This window comes from Peromyscus eremicus, chromosome 2 (assembly GCF_949786415.1).
Source record: "Peromyscus eremicus chromosome 2, PerEre_H2_v1, whole genome shotgun sequence".
Taxonomy (NCBI): domain Eukaryota; kingdom Metazoa; phylum Chordata; class Mammalia; order Rodentia; family Cricetidae; genus Peromyscus; species Peromyscus eremicus.
The window spans coordinates 144,574,868-144,592,407 of NC_081417.1; the positions used below are offsets into that span (position 1 = coordinate 144,574,868).

General features: G+C 49.1%; 1 protein-coding gene and 1 long non-coding RNA gene across 6 annotated transcripts; one reads left to right on the forward strand and one right to left on the reverse strand.

Moving 5' to 3' along the window:
• Positions 1-732: 732 nt before the first annotated feature.
• Positions 733-13,410, reverse strand: Pigv (phosphatidylinositol glycan anchor biosynthesis class V). Of its 5 annotated transcripts, XM_059255133.1 has the most exons (5): positions 12,754-13,410; positions 10,204-10,322; positions 4,295-5,184; positions 4,063-4,183; positions 733-1,263 (listed from the first exon to the last, which is right to left on the reverse strand). In XM_059255133.1, the coding sequence occupies exons 2-5, from the start codon at positions 10,279-10,281 to the stop codon at positions 985-987; spliced, it is 1,368 nt and encodes a 455-aa protein (XP_059111116.1). In that variant the 5' UTR covers positions 10,282-10,322; positions 12,754-13,410; the 3' UTR covers positions 733-984. The 5 variants fall into 5 exon arrangements, with proteins under 5 accessions (XP_059111116.1, XP_059111114.1, XP_059111115.1 ...); XM_059255131.1 differs by having other exon boundaries at positions 4,063-5,184; positions 13,042-13,410; XM_059255132.1 differs by having other exon boundaries at positions 4,063-5,184; positions 12,760-13,410.
• A 2,521-nt stretch (positions 13,411-15,931) lies between these two features.
• LOC131904153 (uncharacterized) lies at positions 15,932-16,476 on the forward strand. Its single transcript, XR_009377686.1, has 2 exons — positions 15,932-15,998; positions 16,242-16,476. It is a non-coding gene; the product is annotated as an uncharacterized LOC131904153 (long non-coding RNA).
• The last annotated feature ends 1,064 nt before the right edge of the window (positions 16,477-17,540 follow it).

Consider the following 17,540-nt stretch of genomic DNA (forward strand, 5'->3'; position numbering starts at 1 on the left):
ACCATACCCGGGGGACTAGTACCTTCCTAAACCACATCCCAGGGAACAAGCAGGTAAAGAAGACTCTGAAAGTAGTTTAGGGTCACAAAGCTGGAACATGAGGGTTAGGATCCAGAGTTCAGATCATGTGCTCTGACCCAAATCATTTATTATTGAAATTAGGGCCTCACATGCTTTACTACTGAGTTCTAGCCCCAAACCCCTATAATCTACAAAAGTAACTCAGCAGAGCCTGTGGCACACACCTTTAGTACCAGCACTCAGGAGGCAGAGGCAGGTAGATCTCTGTGGGTTCAAGACCAGCCTGAGCTACATAGCAAATTCCAGGACAGCCAGAACCCTGTCTCAACTTCCGTGACTCCCTGCAAAAGGTGATTCATTGCGAATACAAGTTTTCAAATGTTCATAGTGTGTCGAGTTTCTTATATAAATGCACACATCATAAAGAAAACTTCAGACACGTCTCACTCCGAGCAGGGGTCCCTTCTCCCTCCTTTCACTGCACTGTCCCCATCATCTTGAGGGGACCAGGATGTCAGCTAGAACTTTGATCAAACAATTTAAATTTACACATGGGGAGCCGGGCAGTGGTGGCCTGCACCTTTAATCCCAGCACTTGGGAGGCAAAGGCAGGCAGATCTCTGTGAGTTCAAGGCCAGCCTGGTATAGTGAGTTCCAGGACAGCCAGGGCCACACAGAGAAACCCTGTCTTGAAAAACAAACAGTACGAGGTTTAAGATTGTCTGATGCTTGTTGATCAGGGAGATTTGAGACAGCTCCACTCAGCGGAGAAAACAGTTCCTCTTCTAAACTCACCCCACCCAGGACAAGAAGAGCACTCCTGTGCTCACATTCTCCATTCCTCCAGAGGAACGGGGAGATACTAATGGACAGTGCTCTCAGGGATGTGCAGGCAGTCCCAGGCAGTGAAGCTTTTAGCCCATGGGTTAAATCAGCTTCCAGTTTGTCCCTTGAGACTCCAGGTCAAGTCCAAGGCAGGAAGTTGCAATGGAGGACTAGTCCCAGGAGCCAGTAAGTCAGGAAGTAGCCTAGAATGCATCTTGTGACTGGAGAACAGGCCTTCCAGTTGTATAAGAGTTTCACGATACAGTTTCTGGGGGTCTTTTGTCCTGGTGGGGAGTTTTCTGCAAGCTTCTCAGGTACTGTGTCTACAGATTTCAACAGTGGTTCTTGATTCTGAAGCAAGTAAGCTGGAAACCAGTACACAATAGGAGTGGAAGAGCCCAAAAATCGTGTGAGAACCTGAAAAGAAAGCCATATTGATTGGAGCACCAGTGATGCGGCTGGGTGAACCATGCCTGACAACTAGGAAATCACACTGGAAAATTCAGCACAGCTCAGACCTGCCTGGAAGCGTGGTGGGCCACCAGCCAGACAGGGTCCCAGGCTAATCACCACAATAATGGGCCAACCAATACTAAAGTCTCTACAGGATCTTAGTTTAGGCCACAGTCTCTAAACTTTAGTCTGTTGGAGGTTGGTAACCTGAGGAGGCTCTTTATCACACGGGCTGGGGGCAGAGAAGCAGCAGGGCCCGGTTCAACCTTCCTCATCTCACAGTTCTGAGCCAAATCTCCAAGAGCTCTTACCAACACTGCCTGCACTCACTTCAAAGCTGATCCAGTCAGTGACACAGATGGCTATTTTTTACTTCCCCGAAACACATGGCTCAAAGACCACCACCAATTGTCAATATATGCCTGTGAGGGGCGGGCAGGTCAGCATAGGACAGGTCTTCCTTGGAGACAGCTAAGAACTTTAAAACTGGACATAAGACCAAATCCCTGGTCCTGTACTGCCACCACCACCCCAAACACTGGACAAGATGTCTACTGCCTGTGCTCAAGACACCCTAAAAGACCAACTCGGGCAGTCTGTGTACCAGGGAAAGGCCCCAGGAGAACCTGTTCACTCCTACACTCCAGTGAACCAAGTCCTTGATCGCCTTCACACCTTTGCTTGTGCCCATCCCTTCCCGCATCTGCCTGGAATGTTCTCTGCTGTTTCTTTGTTTTGGAGATAGAATTTCACATAGTGCAGGCTGACCTCAAACTCTGTACACGAGGATGGTCTTGAACTGACCTTTTGAGACAGTTTCTCACTGAGCCTGGAGTTCACTGACTGGCTAAACTGTGTGTCCAGTACAAGAACCATAGACTGTTTTTTATGTGGGTGCTAAGCTGAGGATGCAACCTCCTATGTTTTTTTTTTTTTTTTAAATATTTATTTATTTATTATGTATACAGTGTTCTGCCTGTATATATGCCTGCAGGTCAGAAGAGGGCACCAGATCTCACTACAGATGGTTGTGAGCCACCATGCGGGTGCTGGGAATTGAACTCAGGAACTCTGGAAGAGCAGCCAGTGCTCTTAACTGCGCTGAGCCATCTCTCCAGCCTGCAACCTATGTTTACACTGTAAGCATTTCATCAATTCAGCCATCTCCCCACTCCTACACGCTTCTTAGGTTTTTTTTTTTCCCTCTTCAGAACCCATTTTAAATATGATGCCTTAGTGAGTTAACTACTTTTTCACAATCACAATAAATACACTAATTGATTGTGTGTGTGGTCAACTCTCTTCTATCATGTGGATTCCAAGGACTGAACTCAGGTCAATCATGCATGTTACCACTTCTTACGAAGTGCCTGAATCTTTATTTCAGTGCTGGGCATTGAACTTGGGGCTCTCACCTGCCAGGCAAGTGCTCTACCACTAAGTTATCCTGTCAGTACAACTGCAGTGTTTTATCTACATTTGCTTGGATTCTTCAGGATCTCCATATGTAGCTCTAGTTGGCTGGGAATGTACTCTAAAGACCAGGGTGGCTGGCCTTGAACTTCGGACCATCTCCCTGTCTCTGCTTCCCAAGCCCTGGAAGTACAAGTATGTGTCATCGTGTCTGGTCCCCTGGAACTGGAGTCACAGACAGCTATGAGCTGCTACGTGGGTGCTGGGAATTGAACCCAGATCTTCTGGAAGAGCAGTCAGTACTTCTAACTGCTGAGCCATCTCTCCATCCTGCCTGGGTGGATTTTACTTTTTGTTTTGAGACAGGGTTTCACTATGTAGCCTGGACTCAAACTCAGAGACCCACCCACTGGGACTTACTTTTTTTTTGAAGGAGTTTCTCTCTGTGTAGCTCTAGCTATCCTAGAACTCACTGAAGACAAGGCAGGCCTTAACTTTACACCTGCCTCTGCCTCCTGAGTGATGGCACTGAAGTCATATGCCATCACTGCCTGGCTATATATGCATATTATTTTTAAAAATAACAACAGTAGTATAATTTGAAACAAATATGGTCTCATATAACCCAGGCTGGCCTTAAACTCACTATATAGTAAAGAATGACCTTAACCGTTTTTGGTTTTTTTGAAGCAGGGTCTCACTATATAGCTCCCCCTGCCTCCACCTCCCAAGTGCTGGGATTATAGGCCGTTTTATGCAGTATTGGGAAAGGACTTGAGATCTTCATGCATTCTAGGCAAGCAGTCTACCAACTGAGCTGCATCCCTAGCCCCTAATTTTATCTAATATGTCTGTCTCAGTGTTTATACCGTGAGACTCATTAAGGCAGTAATTTTATCTTACTTATGTCCCATCTCAGAGTTCTAATTTAGATTCTGGTACAAAGAGAGCCCAGGTTTGTGTTTGTCTAGCTATTTAGCCCATGTGGATCTGAAAACTGCTTTGTAGTCCAGGCTGACCTTTAATTTAAAACCCTCGGCGGCCCCCTCCTCCTTCTCCTCCTCCTCCTCCTCCTCCTCCGTGCTGGGATTATACCTGTGCCTGACCACATCTGACTGCCCACAGTTGTTGACTAAATTAGGCATGGGCCATCGAGTGAGAAAGTTACCGTCGTCCCTGACTGTGAGGTTTTGTCTGTTTCCACACAGACACTCCAGGTAGCACCCCTCACCTGAACATGCATGCACAGGCTTCCAGAGAGCATCCCTCACCTGCACATGCATGTACAGACCTCCAGGTAGCACCCCTCACCTGAACATGCATGTACAGACCCCAGGTAGCATCCCTCACCTGAACATGCATGCACAGGCTTCCGGAGAGCAGCAGCACTGCGGCGTGGACCAGGTACACAAACACCTTCGGACAGAGGAAGCCAGGATGGGTCTTCTCTAGGGTCTTACTGTCCTTGCTCCTGTGCAGCCCAAGTGTAAGGCAGAGCCAAGGGTGGGTGGTCACGTATGTCCAGGTTGCCCACACAACCAGTACAGCCACTGGTGCAGCTAGCAGAAAATTGGGCACCTGCCTGAGCTCATAGTACCGCAGAAAGCCAACATTCCAGTAGACATCCTGGATGTAGCTGTATACGAGGGGAAGGTCCCAGGAGCACCACGGAGGCTCCTCTTCTCCTGTAACCCTGTAGCCCTTGTCCACAGCTAACTGCACCAAGGGCTCAGGAATGGAGTGGGCAGAGCCTGGGGAACAGAACTGGCTGTAGGCATAATACTGAAAGAGAGCAAAGGGAAGGCTGACCGTGAGCACCGACAAGCAGACAGAGGTCAGCAGCTTGATGAGCTGTGTCAGCGGGTTCAGCACCACAAGAGAAGAGAAAAAGCCTCTGCACTGAGAATGCACCAGGAAGCCGACACTGACCAGCCCATTGGAGCGCACCCCAGTGGCAAGAGCAAAGAGCAGCCCACTGGCCCAGCTCCGGCCCCTCTCCAGCTGCCCCATGGCGCTGAATGTCAGGAAGGCAAACAAAGCTTCCGAATAACCAGCTGCCAAGAAAACATTGGCAGGGCTGAGGCAGAAGAGCATGGCTGCGTAAAAGGCCTGGCGGGGACAGCGCAACACCAGACAACCCAAATCATGGAGCGCGACGGCGGCTAGCACAGAGAACAGGAAGTTGAGCAGCGCCACGGAGAGCAGCAGGCAACTGCGCCGGCTCAGGAGGCCCTGCAAGGGCTTCAGCAGCTCGGCTCCCGTCATCAGGGCCACAGGGAAGCCGGGGAGGAAGGCAAAGTTGTGCTCATAAAGGTAGCCGTGCTCAGCAATAAACAGGAAGTGTTCTGCATCCCATCGAGACAGACCACCCAGGAGACCTTCCACAAGCTGATCCACAGAGCCCGAGGGGGCCAGGCGGGGAGGAGAAAAGGCATCTGCATGGTGATCTGGGATGATGGCATTGAAGAGTGCCTGTGGGGTGAAGGAGAACCAGGATGTTGGTGAGTAACTGGAAGAAAAGAATTACCACTTAATGAGAAAAACAGACTTGTTGCTATGGGGTGTGTGTGTAAGGAGCTTCAACGATAAATAGTTAACTCTACTGCAGAGGTCAACCAAGCAGGAGATGCCTGAGTCTACAAATGAGAAGCCAGATCAGGATTCATATAAATTGGAGATGGAAGTAGGGATGGTACCCCCCAGAATGAAGGAGCCTGCCTGGGGAGGAAGTAGAGGTAGAGGAGAGATCTGAAGACAAGAGCCCATCAAGGATGAGGATGGAGTCCTCCAGACAAGGACATAAGGATAAAGCATGGAGAGAAAGCAGGAAGCCAGGCATGCTGGCATAAGCCTTGAATCTCTGAACTCAGGAGCCAGAGGCAGGCGGGTATCTGTGGGTTCCAGGCCAACCTGATAGACTTAATGAGTTCCAGGCACACAAACAGGAACAGTGAATGATGAGTGAGCTGTGGGAAACCCAGGGGAGAACAGAGTTTTAGAACCAAGTGAAAACCGGGATTGAGAAATTGCTGAATGCTGCTGACAGGGCCCAAGACAGACCGGAACTGAAAATGATCACAGACTTCAACAATGTGAAGGTCACTGGTGACCGATTAGAGCAATTTCAGCAGAATGGTGGTGAGACGCCACCTAGCTAACAGAAAGGGGGTGCATACAATGATTTTGAGTTGTTTTGCTGTGAAGATGGAGAAATGGGGTAATAGGTAGAGCAATGTAAAGTAAAAAGGACAGAGCTGAATGTACATAGACAGGGGCTCGAACTTGAAACAGAGCTGAGAATGACCTTGAATTTGGTCTTTCTGCCCCTGCAAGTCCCAGGGGTTGTTACAGGTGTGTGTGTGTGTGGGGGGGAACCTGGGCCTGGGAGAATGAGAGAAATTTTTGCATATCACTGGAATAACCCAGTGAAGAGAAACCACTGAACAGGCAGGAGGCTGGAAGGAACCCTGGGCAGGCAACAGGGCCTTCACCCGCTGGACAGATGGATGAGCAGAGGGTTCATCTTACTTTCAGGAGTGAAGCCACAAAGACACATGGAGGTAGGCTAAGTGATGGAACAATCTGATTTTCTTGACTTTGTATCTAGGAATGAGAATTCCTACTTGAAAGTACTGGGAAAAGTTATTATGGATTTGTAAAGAGTGTGGAGGGACAACCCAGTTAAGAGGCCCGCTGTGTTGGGGAATATTATTTTAAGGTGTGTTACTTTTGTTTATGTTGCATTTGTTTAACTCTGTGGAACTGTGTTACTGTGCCTGTCTAACACACCTGATGGTCTAATAAAGAACTGAACGGCCAATAGTGAGGCAGGAGAAAGGATGGGGGGGCTGGCAGGCAGAGAGAATATATAGGAGAAATCTGGCAGAGACAGAGATCTAGGAGCAAGAGAAGGAGGAGGCTATCAGGGGCCAGCCACCCAGCGACACAGCCAGCAACAGTAACAAAGAAAGGTATACAACAGAGAAAGGAAAAGCCCCAGAGGCAAAAGGTAGATGGGATAATTTAAAGTTAAGAAAAGCTGGGAAGAAACAAGCCAAGCTAAGGCTAGGCATTCATAATTAAGAGTGAGCCTCCGTGTGTGATTTGGGAGCTGGGTGGTGTGCTCCCCCAAAAGAGACAGAGTAAGAAAACAACCAATGACCCTGATGTTGTTGTTCTTACAGAGGACCTGGGTTTGATTGCCAGCACCAACATGGTGGCTCACAACTGTCTAACTCTAGTCCCAGAGGATCTGATGCCCTCCTTTGGCCCCCTTGGGCACTGTATGCATGTGTACACATGCATGCACACAAGCAAAACACTCATACGCATGAAATAATAAATCTTAAAAAGAAATTGTAGGGCTGGAGAGATGGCTCAGAGGTTAAGAGCACTGCTTGCTCTTCCAGGGGTCCTGAGTTCAATTCCCAGCATCCACATGGTGGCTCACAACCATCTGTAATGAGATTTGGTGCTCTCTTCTGGCCTGTAGTCATACATGCTGTATACATAATAAATAAATCTTAAAAATTAAAAAAAAAGAACTTGGTGTTTAAAAAAAAATTGTAGAATGGGGAAAACATAAAATAAGTGGTGGCTGTAAAGTCAGGCTGTGCAAACTATCCAGGAATTTAAACAACACTGACAAAGCCGGGCGGTGGTGGCGCACGCCTTTAATCCCAGCACTCGGGAGGCAGAGGCAGGCGGATCTCTGTGAGTTCAAGGTCAGCCTGGTCTACAGAACGAGATCCAGAAAAGGTGCAAAAAAGCTACACAGAGAAACCCTGTCTTGTAAAACCAAAAAAAAAAAAAAAAAAAACAAAAAAAAACACAACACTGACAATCGCCAGGTCTTTCTCTTACTTAAAATGAGATTGAACAGAGCTTGGGCATTTGATTAAAAAAATGTTACATTTTTATTTATTTTATGTGTATGGTGGTATGTATATGCCAGGTCACATGTACAGGGGACAGCTTGTGGGAGTTGGTTCTCTCCTTCCACCACATGGATCACAGGGACCAAAGTCAGGTTATCAGATTTGGAGGCATGTGGCTACCCTGAGCCATCCTGCTAGCCCTGGTTATTGGATTTTTGAATTTTTCATTTTTATGTGTTTTTGAGTGTGTGTGTGTGTGTGTCAGAATATAATATTCAGAGCCTCACACATACTAAGTACTCTACCATTGAGCTACATCTCCATCCAACACTGCATTTTTAAAAAAGTCCCCCAGGTTGGGCTGGAGAGATGGCTCAGAGGTTAAGAGCACTGACTGCTCTTCCAAAGGTCCTGAGTTCAATTCCCAGCAACCACATGGTGGCTCTCAACCATCTGTGATGAGATCTGGTGCCCTCTTCTGGCCTGCAGTCACATATGCTGTACACATAATAAATAAATCTTTAAAAAAAAAAAAAAAGTCCCCCAGGTAACTGACGTGCAAAAACATTTGAGGGAACAGGAGGGTTAATGGCTACGGGAATTCACCAAGATTTCCAGGTGGGACTAATGACGCACTTGATCTGGTATTAAAAAGCAAGGCTAGTTAATATTCTTGCATGTTTCTGGTTTTGTTTTGAATGGACAGCCGTAGGCATGGAGGAAGCAGATCACTATATTAGCCAAGACTAGACTTTTGTCAGATGATGGAAGAAAGGAGTCGCATGTAAGCACAGGAGTGATCACCACGAAGGAAAAGACTCAGCTGGGGAGGACGAAGCTTAAGGCTGATGGGCGAAGGCCACAGAAACATGGTGAGCTCCGTGGGTTACAAAAACAGATGCATGAGCAGACTCTCTGGCAGGTGTTGGCTCTGGAGCACCACCACGGAGTGGTGAAGACAAGGTCCCTGACAGGAAGTGGGACTGTGATATGAGGCTCAGGGTGCTGAACGTATCGTCCTCTTCATACAGAAACCAGAGACATCAACAGAAGCAGTGCCAGGAAGAGCGTCAGTGAGCTGCGAGTTCAAACCTTCCGAGAACCACTGTCCTTGGCAGAGACGGCAGCGCCAGTGGAGGGTCGCTAGGACAGAAGCTGAGAGGCGAGCTTGAGAGCTGGAAGGGTTATATGTCTTTCTGCCTCATTAGGTTGTCAGTTACTTGAGGGAAACATGACCTTTCAGTCACAATTTAGCACAGTTTTGGGAATAGGTACTTACTATAATTTTGGTGGCTGAGCTTCAGGGATTTGAGGAAATATACTGTTTCCAAATCACACTGAACGAGAACGCAGCTGTCCTGGCTCCTCCCCCAGATGCTGACTTGCCTCACTCCTCTCTCGGTTCTGCCAGGAACTCAGCTGACGCTGGTTCAGAGCCATCACTGAGGCAGGCTCTCCAGCCAGCAACGCGAGCGCAGCTCACTTAAAGGCCCACTCTCTTTTGGTCAATTTCTTTCTTTCTTTTTCTTTTTGGTTTTTCAAGACAGAGTTTCTCTGTGTAGACCTAGCTGCCCTGGAACTCACTCAGTACACCAGGCTAGCCTTGAACACACAGAGATATGCCTAAGTGCTGGGATTAAAGGCGTGCACCACCACTGCCTGACTCATTGGTCAGTTTCTTTATCAGGCCATTGAAAACAGTGAAAAGAAATGGGATGGGGTGACAATCACAGGTTACAGCACTGGCCTCCAAGTTAAAGACACTTTAATCCCCAAAGCCAGCAGAAGCTGAAATGCTTCGTTTAACAGGGGAGGAAAGATTCAGAGCTAGAATCTCAGAGGGAAGAAAGAAAAGGTCTCTACAAAGGAAACAGCTAGGAGCCCCACATCTGGGTGACATGGAAATACACATCACCATCTCAATACAGCAACTCTAGGTGTTGACCTGTGTTCAGTCATGATAACAAACTCAGGACCTACCAAGTATAAAGCACTAAGCTAGGCACCAAGTAATTCATACATGTGTGGTTTTGATTAAAATATGCATCAAGGCAGCCTAGGGGGAAGGGCGGCAAAGGCCAAAACACTGAGAACTGGCTAAGCCGGCAAGGAGAGGGAAGCAAGGAGAGGGAAGCATTCCTGAGGACCAGTCATAGATGGTCTCCGAACTCTGGAAGTGCCTCCTTTGTCCCTGTCAACTAACGCAGTAGGCAAACTCCAAGTCAGGGAGCCCTGGTCAACACTGAGCTGTCACACACACCTTCAAAGTATCTCTGTTGGTGAGACCATCAGATAACCGAGGTCTGTGGGAAAACCTCTAGTTTGGGCAGGGAGTTAGGGAGCCTGGGGTCCAGCTCTGGCCCTTTATCTTGCTACGTAGCTTTGGACAAATCATTTAACCTGTCTGGGCCTTTGCTGCTTCGGCTGTGAGACACAAGATCAATACCACTCCTAAGGCTCCTGCCCACTGTTGAGCTGCCAGGGCTAAGTGTACGGGCCCAACCACATGATGAGGCAGGCACGAGAGGAAGTGGAGAGATGAGGACCATTTATTCTTCATTCCTAGATCAGTCACACAGTAACAGCATGTTCAGGGAAAGGATCAAAGACTGACCTGGAGCGTTAGAGTTAGGACGCGGCAGCTTATTGCAAATGTCAGCACCTCTTTCTGGGATGGGTCCAGGGGCCACATCCTCTCCTCACCAGGTCTGAGCTTCCTCTGGCTTCTAAACTCTAATACCCAAGGAAGAAAATGTCACACATGGGCCAAAAGAAAATCATAACATTCTCTTCACAGGAGCCACCCCTTCAGCATTTCTACGGCATTTCCAGAGGGAAGACTATTTTGAAGGTAGATGGACCACTGGGTGTCACCCTGAAGCACTCTATTCTAGTCTGATAAGTTCTACATAGATAAGTTTGAAGCTGGAAAGCTAAGCTCACAGAAGTTTTATAAGCCCGTTGATTGCTTTTATGTAGGAGTCAAAGACCTGGGTTCAAGTCCCGATTCTATCACTTGCAAGTTCTCATTCAGTCCCTCTGAGACTCCTTTATATGTAAAATGGAATAAGACTTATCTCCTCCCACCCCCATCTCACAAATCTGTCACCATGGTAAAATGGACTAAACTAAAAAGGACTACACAAATCAATGTTGTGGCCATTATTTGGCATGTGCCCTTTTCCTCTTGCCCAGAATAATAAACTAATTCCCAAACCAGAGTCCCCAAAGTGGGGCACAGAACCATACTAGAAGCCCATAATAACTACACATGCCAGCTAGCGCTCTGATGTGTGTTCAGCTGGCCTGTTAAATTAAGTGGCGAAGGAAAAGAAAACCACCGCTCAGCAGGACTTCGGCCAGCTCCCATTGCTAAAACAAACTCAGGGCAAAGACACAGGCTACCACTAGGGAAGGAGTGAAAGGCTATTTCCCATCTCCACAGGAGTGGCAACAACGTACAAAAACCCAAAGCCATTCTGAGGTGCGGAATACACTTCAAGACATTTTCTTCCTTTCTTTTTTTTTTAAAAAAACAATTTAAAAGCAGTCGTGGCTCCTACTGTGCATAGGCAAGAGCTGCAAGCCTCCTCTTCTCTCAGGTGGCTAACACCATCCAAACTTTCAGATTCCACGGGCTTTCTGAAATTTTCTAATTCTCACTAGACTGCGCTATGCGCTCACTGCCTCTTACCCTGACATACTGCTGTTATTTATGAGGACGGGGCTTTTCATCCTTCTTCCCAGGACCTAGCATGTAAACCCACATCTGTTCTGAAGGACAGGATATAGCATCACCAGTTCTGACTCTAGATCTAAAAATCACTGGTCCAAATAGTCCTCCCATCATATTTCATGTTAAAAAGCCCGATGGCCCGGGAGGTAAAGGCACTTGCAGCCACGGTGACCCACAAGGTTGAAGGAGCGAAGGCACTCCCACAAGTTGTCCTCCGACCTCCTCACACAGGTGTGCCACGGCTACGTGCCACGGCCCACTTGTAGCCACACACATATACACAAATACATGCACACTAAACAACAAAACAAACGAGAAAGTCACAGAAACCCTGTGAGAAAATAAAAGTTCTGCACCAAGGGAACGAGATTGACTAACAGCGACAGTACTTCTTTCCTGGCACCAGGGGGCACTCACTGCTTACTCCATCCCCGGGAGGCCAGGAGAAAAGGAGGGCCCTTCGCACCTCCCAACTCCACAACGGTTTACCCAAGAAAGTTCAGTTTAAAGTTAAGCTTCTGAACACCCCCAGGAAGGAGTATTTGCTAACTATACACGGTATCTCCAACAGTGGGTTCACTAAACCCAAAGAAACTACAGAAACAAGCACCCCATCTCCTCTGCCCTAGGATGAATTCATTTTTTTTTTTCCTTCACTGGCTTCCCACCTGCATGCACAAGAGGCAGGGATCAGAATCCATCTCTGCACCTTAACCAGACTCGCATTCTCTTCCTCTTTCAAACTCTGGCCTCAGTGGCCACAAGAGATGCAACCCACACTTAATTTACAGTTAAACCAAGTAAAATCAAGACAGTCAATTATCCCGCTAGATATTTGCCAAACTTCCCTTTGAAAGAAGCCCCTTGCCAAATCACACTGTTAACGGGCAGGACGCTTAGAACCGACCAGTTTCACTCTTTAATTTTCCCGTGAGATAGGCTCCGGAGATCTCATTAGACACGGGAGGCCGGTATAATTACCATCGCCATTTTATGGATGTGAAAACTGAGGCTCATTGGAGCCAAGTGACACGCCCACGACTTAAAGCGCCTCATGCACTGCTTTCTAAAACCTTATGCCCAAAGTCATGAGCGCGTTCGGCCAGAAACACAAAGGGTATGCATTCCTTTCCAGCCAGGACCACCCAGGTCTCCAACACCTAGCCCAGGACTTCCTCCAACGACAGCGCATGCTGTTGCTGGAAGCTTATGGTGACGGGCTCTATCTGGGAAAGCCTGTTGAACTGGAGCCCTGGACCCTGTCGGGAAGGCTCGAACATCCTCGGTGGGGTGATGCGCTCTGACCCAGGGTGCTCAGGGCCAGAGGCCTCGCAGAGCGAACGGCCTCCTGCTAACCCCCGCGGTGCCAGGAGCCCGTTCCAGCCTGTTCTTTTCGGACACAGTTCCTACCCGGGACGGGGTACTGACCCTCACCCCGAGGGAGCCACGGCCCAGGACTTCGTCCCGAGGGAACCGCAGGGCCGGGCCGGGCCACAGGGCCGGAAGCAGACGAGGGCCGGAGGCCGCAAAGGAAGAGGCGGCGCCGGGGGCCCCTGCTATGGCGGAGGGGCGGGGCCCCTCGCTTCTCTACAGCCTCCGCCTTATTTCTCTCGTCCTCCGTTTGACAGCTTCCCTCCCCGGAGAACTCCAGAGCTCCAGAGCTGGCGCCGGGTCCTCCTCGCCCGCGCGCCCAGACCACCCCCGCGGAGCTCCAACCTCAGCGCCTCCATCCGGGTCCCGAGCGTCCCGCGCCTGCGCGCTGGCTCCGCCGACGGCGGCCCCGCCCAGCTCCTGCCCGGACTCGGAGCGCCCCGCCTCCCTGCTCGGCGGCCATGTTGACCCTGGCTGGGGCGGGGGCCGCTGTGCGCGTCGCACCTTCCCGGCGCGATGACACCTGAGGAGTCTGCCTCTCGCTCGCTCGCCCGCCGTCAGTTTGTGCGCGGGCGCTGCGCCCTCCAGCCGGCGCTCTCGTCCCAGTCCCGCCCCGCAAGCGGCCTCTGACTTCCCGCTGTGGGCCGAGGTTGCCCCGGGAACTACCCCGGGCCTCTTGGCCGCAGCCAGAGCCGCACGTTCTCTCCTGTCCCGCCACACCAGCCCAGCCCAGGGCCCGGCACACGATAGACAGTAGGAACAGGCAGAAGAAAGCCCTGTTGGGGTTTTTGTGGCACGCAGCGGTGCCCTACGCCTGGGCGCGAAGAAAGTGGGGGATCCCCGTGACTTTCCCTTCCTCTGGCTGGGGGGGACCTCGGCCCTGCCTCGGTCCCGTCCCACCGCAGGTGGCTGGGTAGGACGGAGGACGAGGAAGGCGACCTCAGAGAACACCCCCGAGGACTCCTCCCTCAAGCAGTTTCTGTCGTAGGAAGTGGCGCCAAAAGCAGAAAAAAAAAAAAAAGGAAGCTAATTCAACAAAACCGTCTGTTGGGGAGGAGCGGCCCGTTGGTACCCCTGTAACGGAAACTGTTAGAACGACTTGGCACCCTCCCGTAAAGGAAACAGATAATAAATCCTTCTCCGCTGGATTTCTTGTTTCTCAGGATTCCAAAGCCGCCCTGTGGTTTCAGTTATCTGTCCTCTCAACGTAGCCTGGGTCTGGGTTAACCTCTGGCCACAACCCTGGCTGAGGGAGGGGTTTATCTTCGGCAACAGCCGCCAGTGTGGGTGGGAACAAAGAGATGGTCGCTATCTCTCCAAGCCAAGAAAACTAGCCCACGTCGGCTTGGTGGGGGCCAGGTTCACTATCATTTCAGGCCCTGGGACTTAAAACTGCCCCCCTGGATGCTTGTGTGTAAAGTGGATAAAGTATAAAGCATATTTTAGTGGCTGGTAAAGAGAGACAAGGAGTTTCCAAGTCTTCCTTCCAGGTTTTTCAGCGTAGAAACAACGCGTTCTGTTCGTCTGAGTGCAAAGGCAACGCCTCTTTGGGCGCACTTGTGACTAGGGCCCAAGGTTGTGACTTGAATTTCTAGAGGCTCCCCAACACTCTGTCTTTAAAGACAAAACAGACATGAACTGTCCTTGTTTGTGAATTCACGGGGGAAATGCTCAAGGTTCTGTCTGTCCACGTGGAATTCCCTCAGAATGTACTTGTCAGAAAGGCAGGGGTCCTCTTGTGAGAAGTGGGAGCGTTTGCTGGAACACCGTTGGGAGGCAGAACTTCGTCTAGCTCTTCAGTCGCACTTGGCTGCAATTTCTCCTTCCTTCCTTCCTTCCTTCCCAGCTACCCAACCCCCTCCTCTTCTGCTCTGTTTCCCGGTTCATTTTCTGGCTTCTGCTCATACAGGAAAACACGGAAGCTGAGTCCTGCGCTCCCAAAGCCCCGACACGACACTCGCGCTTGCTGTTTAGACTGGAAGGGGGCAGGATGGGATGGGATGGGTGCTGGGCTGCAAGGCTCTGAGTGAAAGGTGAAAGGGGCCGCGCTGTAGTTTGCCTTCACAGTCTGCAGTTAAAATGGAGCCTGCAGCAACATCGCCGGCTGAGCCACCAGAACTAGAGAAGGCAAGGGAGACAGCCAGCCACGTCCCTGGGCTCCGGAAAGACTACTTTTCCCACCTTGCATTAAAAAGGAAATACCCCACACCATCAGGGAAGAGTTTCACAATACAGAGTCCTCAGCTAATCAATGCAAGCAATGTGCCACTATTTCTAGAATCCTAAAATTCAAGAGGGTGACATCATTTTTGTTCTTTGAACTTGCCTGCCTCTACATGCTTTTTTTTTTTTTTTGCTTAAAACATCCCACCAGACCACCCTTTGGCTGCAGGGACAAAGCAGATCCGTCCACTTCCACCACCCTGTTCTGTCACTTGCCTGTCTTAGCACCGTCTACTTTACCCTGTCCCTGGCATTTCAGTACCTGTTTTTGTTTCCTCTTTTGGAATATTAACTTCTGAAATACAGTGGAAGACCAGGCTAATCTTTCACCCAAGCATTAGAGCACTTGGAAAGGCAGCTTGGGCAGGGAGTGTAAGTCAGTGACCAACGGAGGGCTGGCCCTAGACTTGATCCCTAGGACCACAGAAACAACAGCAAACCCCCCCACAGTGCCTTGCATGTTTTGTATGTGGTGAATAAATTAACTTGATGCCATATTTTATACTTAAGGAAATCAAGGCTTACTAAAGGAAGTCCCCAAGGTCACACATGCCTCAAACCCATGATCCTCCCTGCTTCATCCTCCTGAGGACTGAGATTACTTACATGTGTGAGGCACCATGCCCAGCTACTTCATGTGGCTGTAATTGTTCCCACGTTTACATTTTTTATCTCTTCCTGGCTAAGAGTCTTTAGGAAGCCGGGTGGTGGTGGTGGTGGTGGTGGTGGTGGTGGTGGTGGTGGTGGCACACACCTTTAATCCCAGTACTTGGGAGGCAGAGGCAGGTGGATCTCTTTGAGTTAGAGGCCAGCCTGGTCTACTGAGCGAGTTCCAGGACATCCAGGGCTGTTACACAGAGAAACCCTGTCTCAAAAACAAAACAAAAAACAAAACAAAAAAAAAAAAAACAAACAACAACAGAGTCTTTAGGAACTGTAGTACCCTATGTAAGGCATATCAAGTCCTAATATCACCTACCTTCTCTTTCTTCCATGGGACCATACCATGCCATAGGCAATGAGGATGTGCCACTGAGGAAGATGTGTTCAGGAACCACCTGCCCTCAAGTGATTTATGAGTGAGTAGCATAAAGTACTCTTTAAAGACAGGCTGTTCTAACTCCATGTCCAAAGAACAGTTTTCCCGCTGAAGATGTAGAGAAGTCAGACTCCCCCCCCCCCCCCCAAGCATTCTGACAGTTTATTCCTCCTTGTAGCTTCCTTGGCTTGTTCCTGTCTCCACACCTGAGAGGATCTGGGTCCCAGGCGGGGCTGAGAAACTGCCCAGTGTATTTATCTGTTCTCTGTAATTATGTTTCCAGGCATTAAACTTTCCAAAGCCCCCTTCCCATGGGATTGCAGTAGCTGACCCTGATCTGAGACACTGGATCCGAAGCCACACCATTGAGCTGGAAGTGACCATACCGCAGTGATTCCTTACTATCTACTGTCAGTGGGCAAGGCTAATGCTCATGATGAGCAGAAGCTAGACCTTTCCAGAACTTTGATACTTCTTTTCACTGTACATAAAAATAAAAAAATCGTCCACTGACAGTTTCTAAGGATGCTGGGTAGTATTTTTACAGCCATCTTGACATCTGAAATGACACCAGTTAGGTCTTGGACATTTACCAAAAGGGTTTGGCCTCTGCCATGTCACTTAAAGATGCTCACCCACCCCAGGTTACTAAGATCCTTTCTTGTTTCCAGTTGCAGGTACCAAACAGTGATGCTTCAAAAACCAGGGACATGTTACAAAAACACTTCCTTCAGTGTCTGCCTTTCAATAGTTAGAAACCTCGATTCTACTGAGAGGCCTGGTGGGAAGGCCTTAGCCTCCTCTTGGGGGTGGCAGTGGCTGCCAAGCAAAAGAGCCAATCAGCTTCAGAGTATTGTTTAGGCTGGACTTGGCTGCTGTCCAGCTCTGAAAGAAGGTTAAGGTCATTTGGGGGTGGGGGTAGGGGAGGGAGGAGCCTGGGAAAAGAACTACTGGCCACACCCGGGGTTCTCTACTGGCCAGGTTCTATTTACTTCTCAAAAGCCAATTACTCACAGCTCAGTGGTCGGCAGTTCTCTTGGCCAGTGGTAACTCCAGTCAGAAACTGGAGACTGGGCTAGGCAGTCCTCGAATTGCAGAAGAGCAGATTAAAGAAACCCAGGAGACAGAACTCCTAGGTAATGCTCCACACAGTCCAGAAATGCACTATCTAGATTGGAAAGTTCGAGTTCGAGGTCCATAGCAAAAATAGTGATTAGCACTCTTACTAAATAAAAGAAAGATATGAAAAGCACCCTCCTTTTGTTTTTATAAGAAACTATCTTGGTTGACAAAGGTTTTTCTTCCTCAGCAAGTACTAATTTGCCATTCCTGTCCCTGACTCAAATATTAACAGCCACACCAACTTTGATGAGTGCTTGACTAAAATTCTGGAGACACTTTTGCCTCATGCCAAATACAATAGAAACCACTCTCCCTAAAGCTTGCTGTGGATGGAGTAAGGGTGGTGTGGTACTGGAAGGCCTTGGTCAGGTGGGCCTTGTTTTGCACATAAAAGGGAGCTATTGCACTTACCTCCTATGCAATAGAAAACTATCTCAGGTTTCACTTGTGTTTACAATCA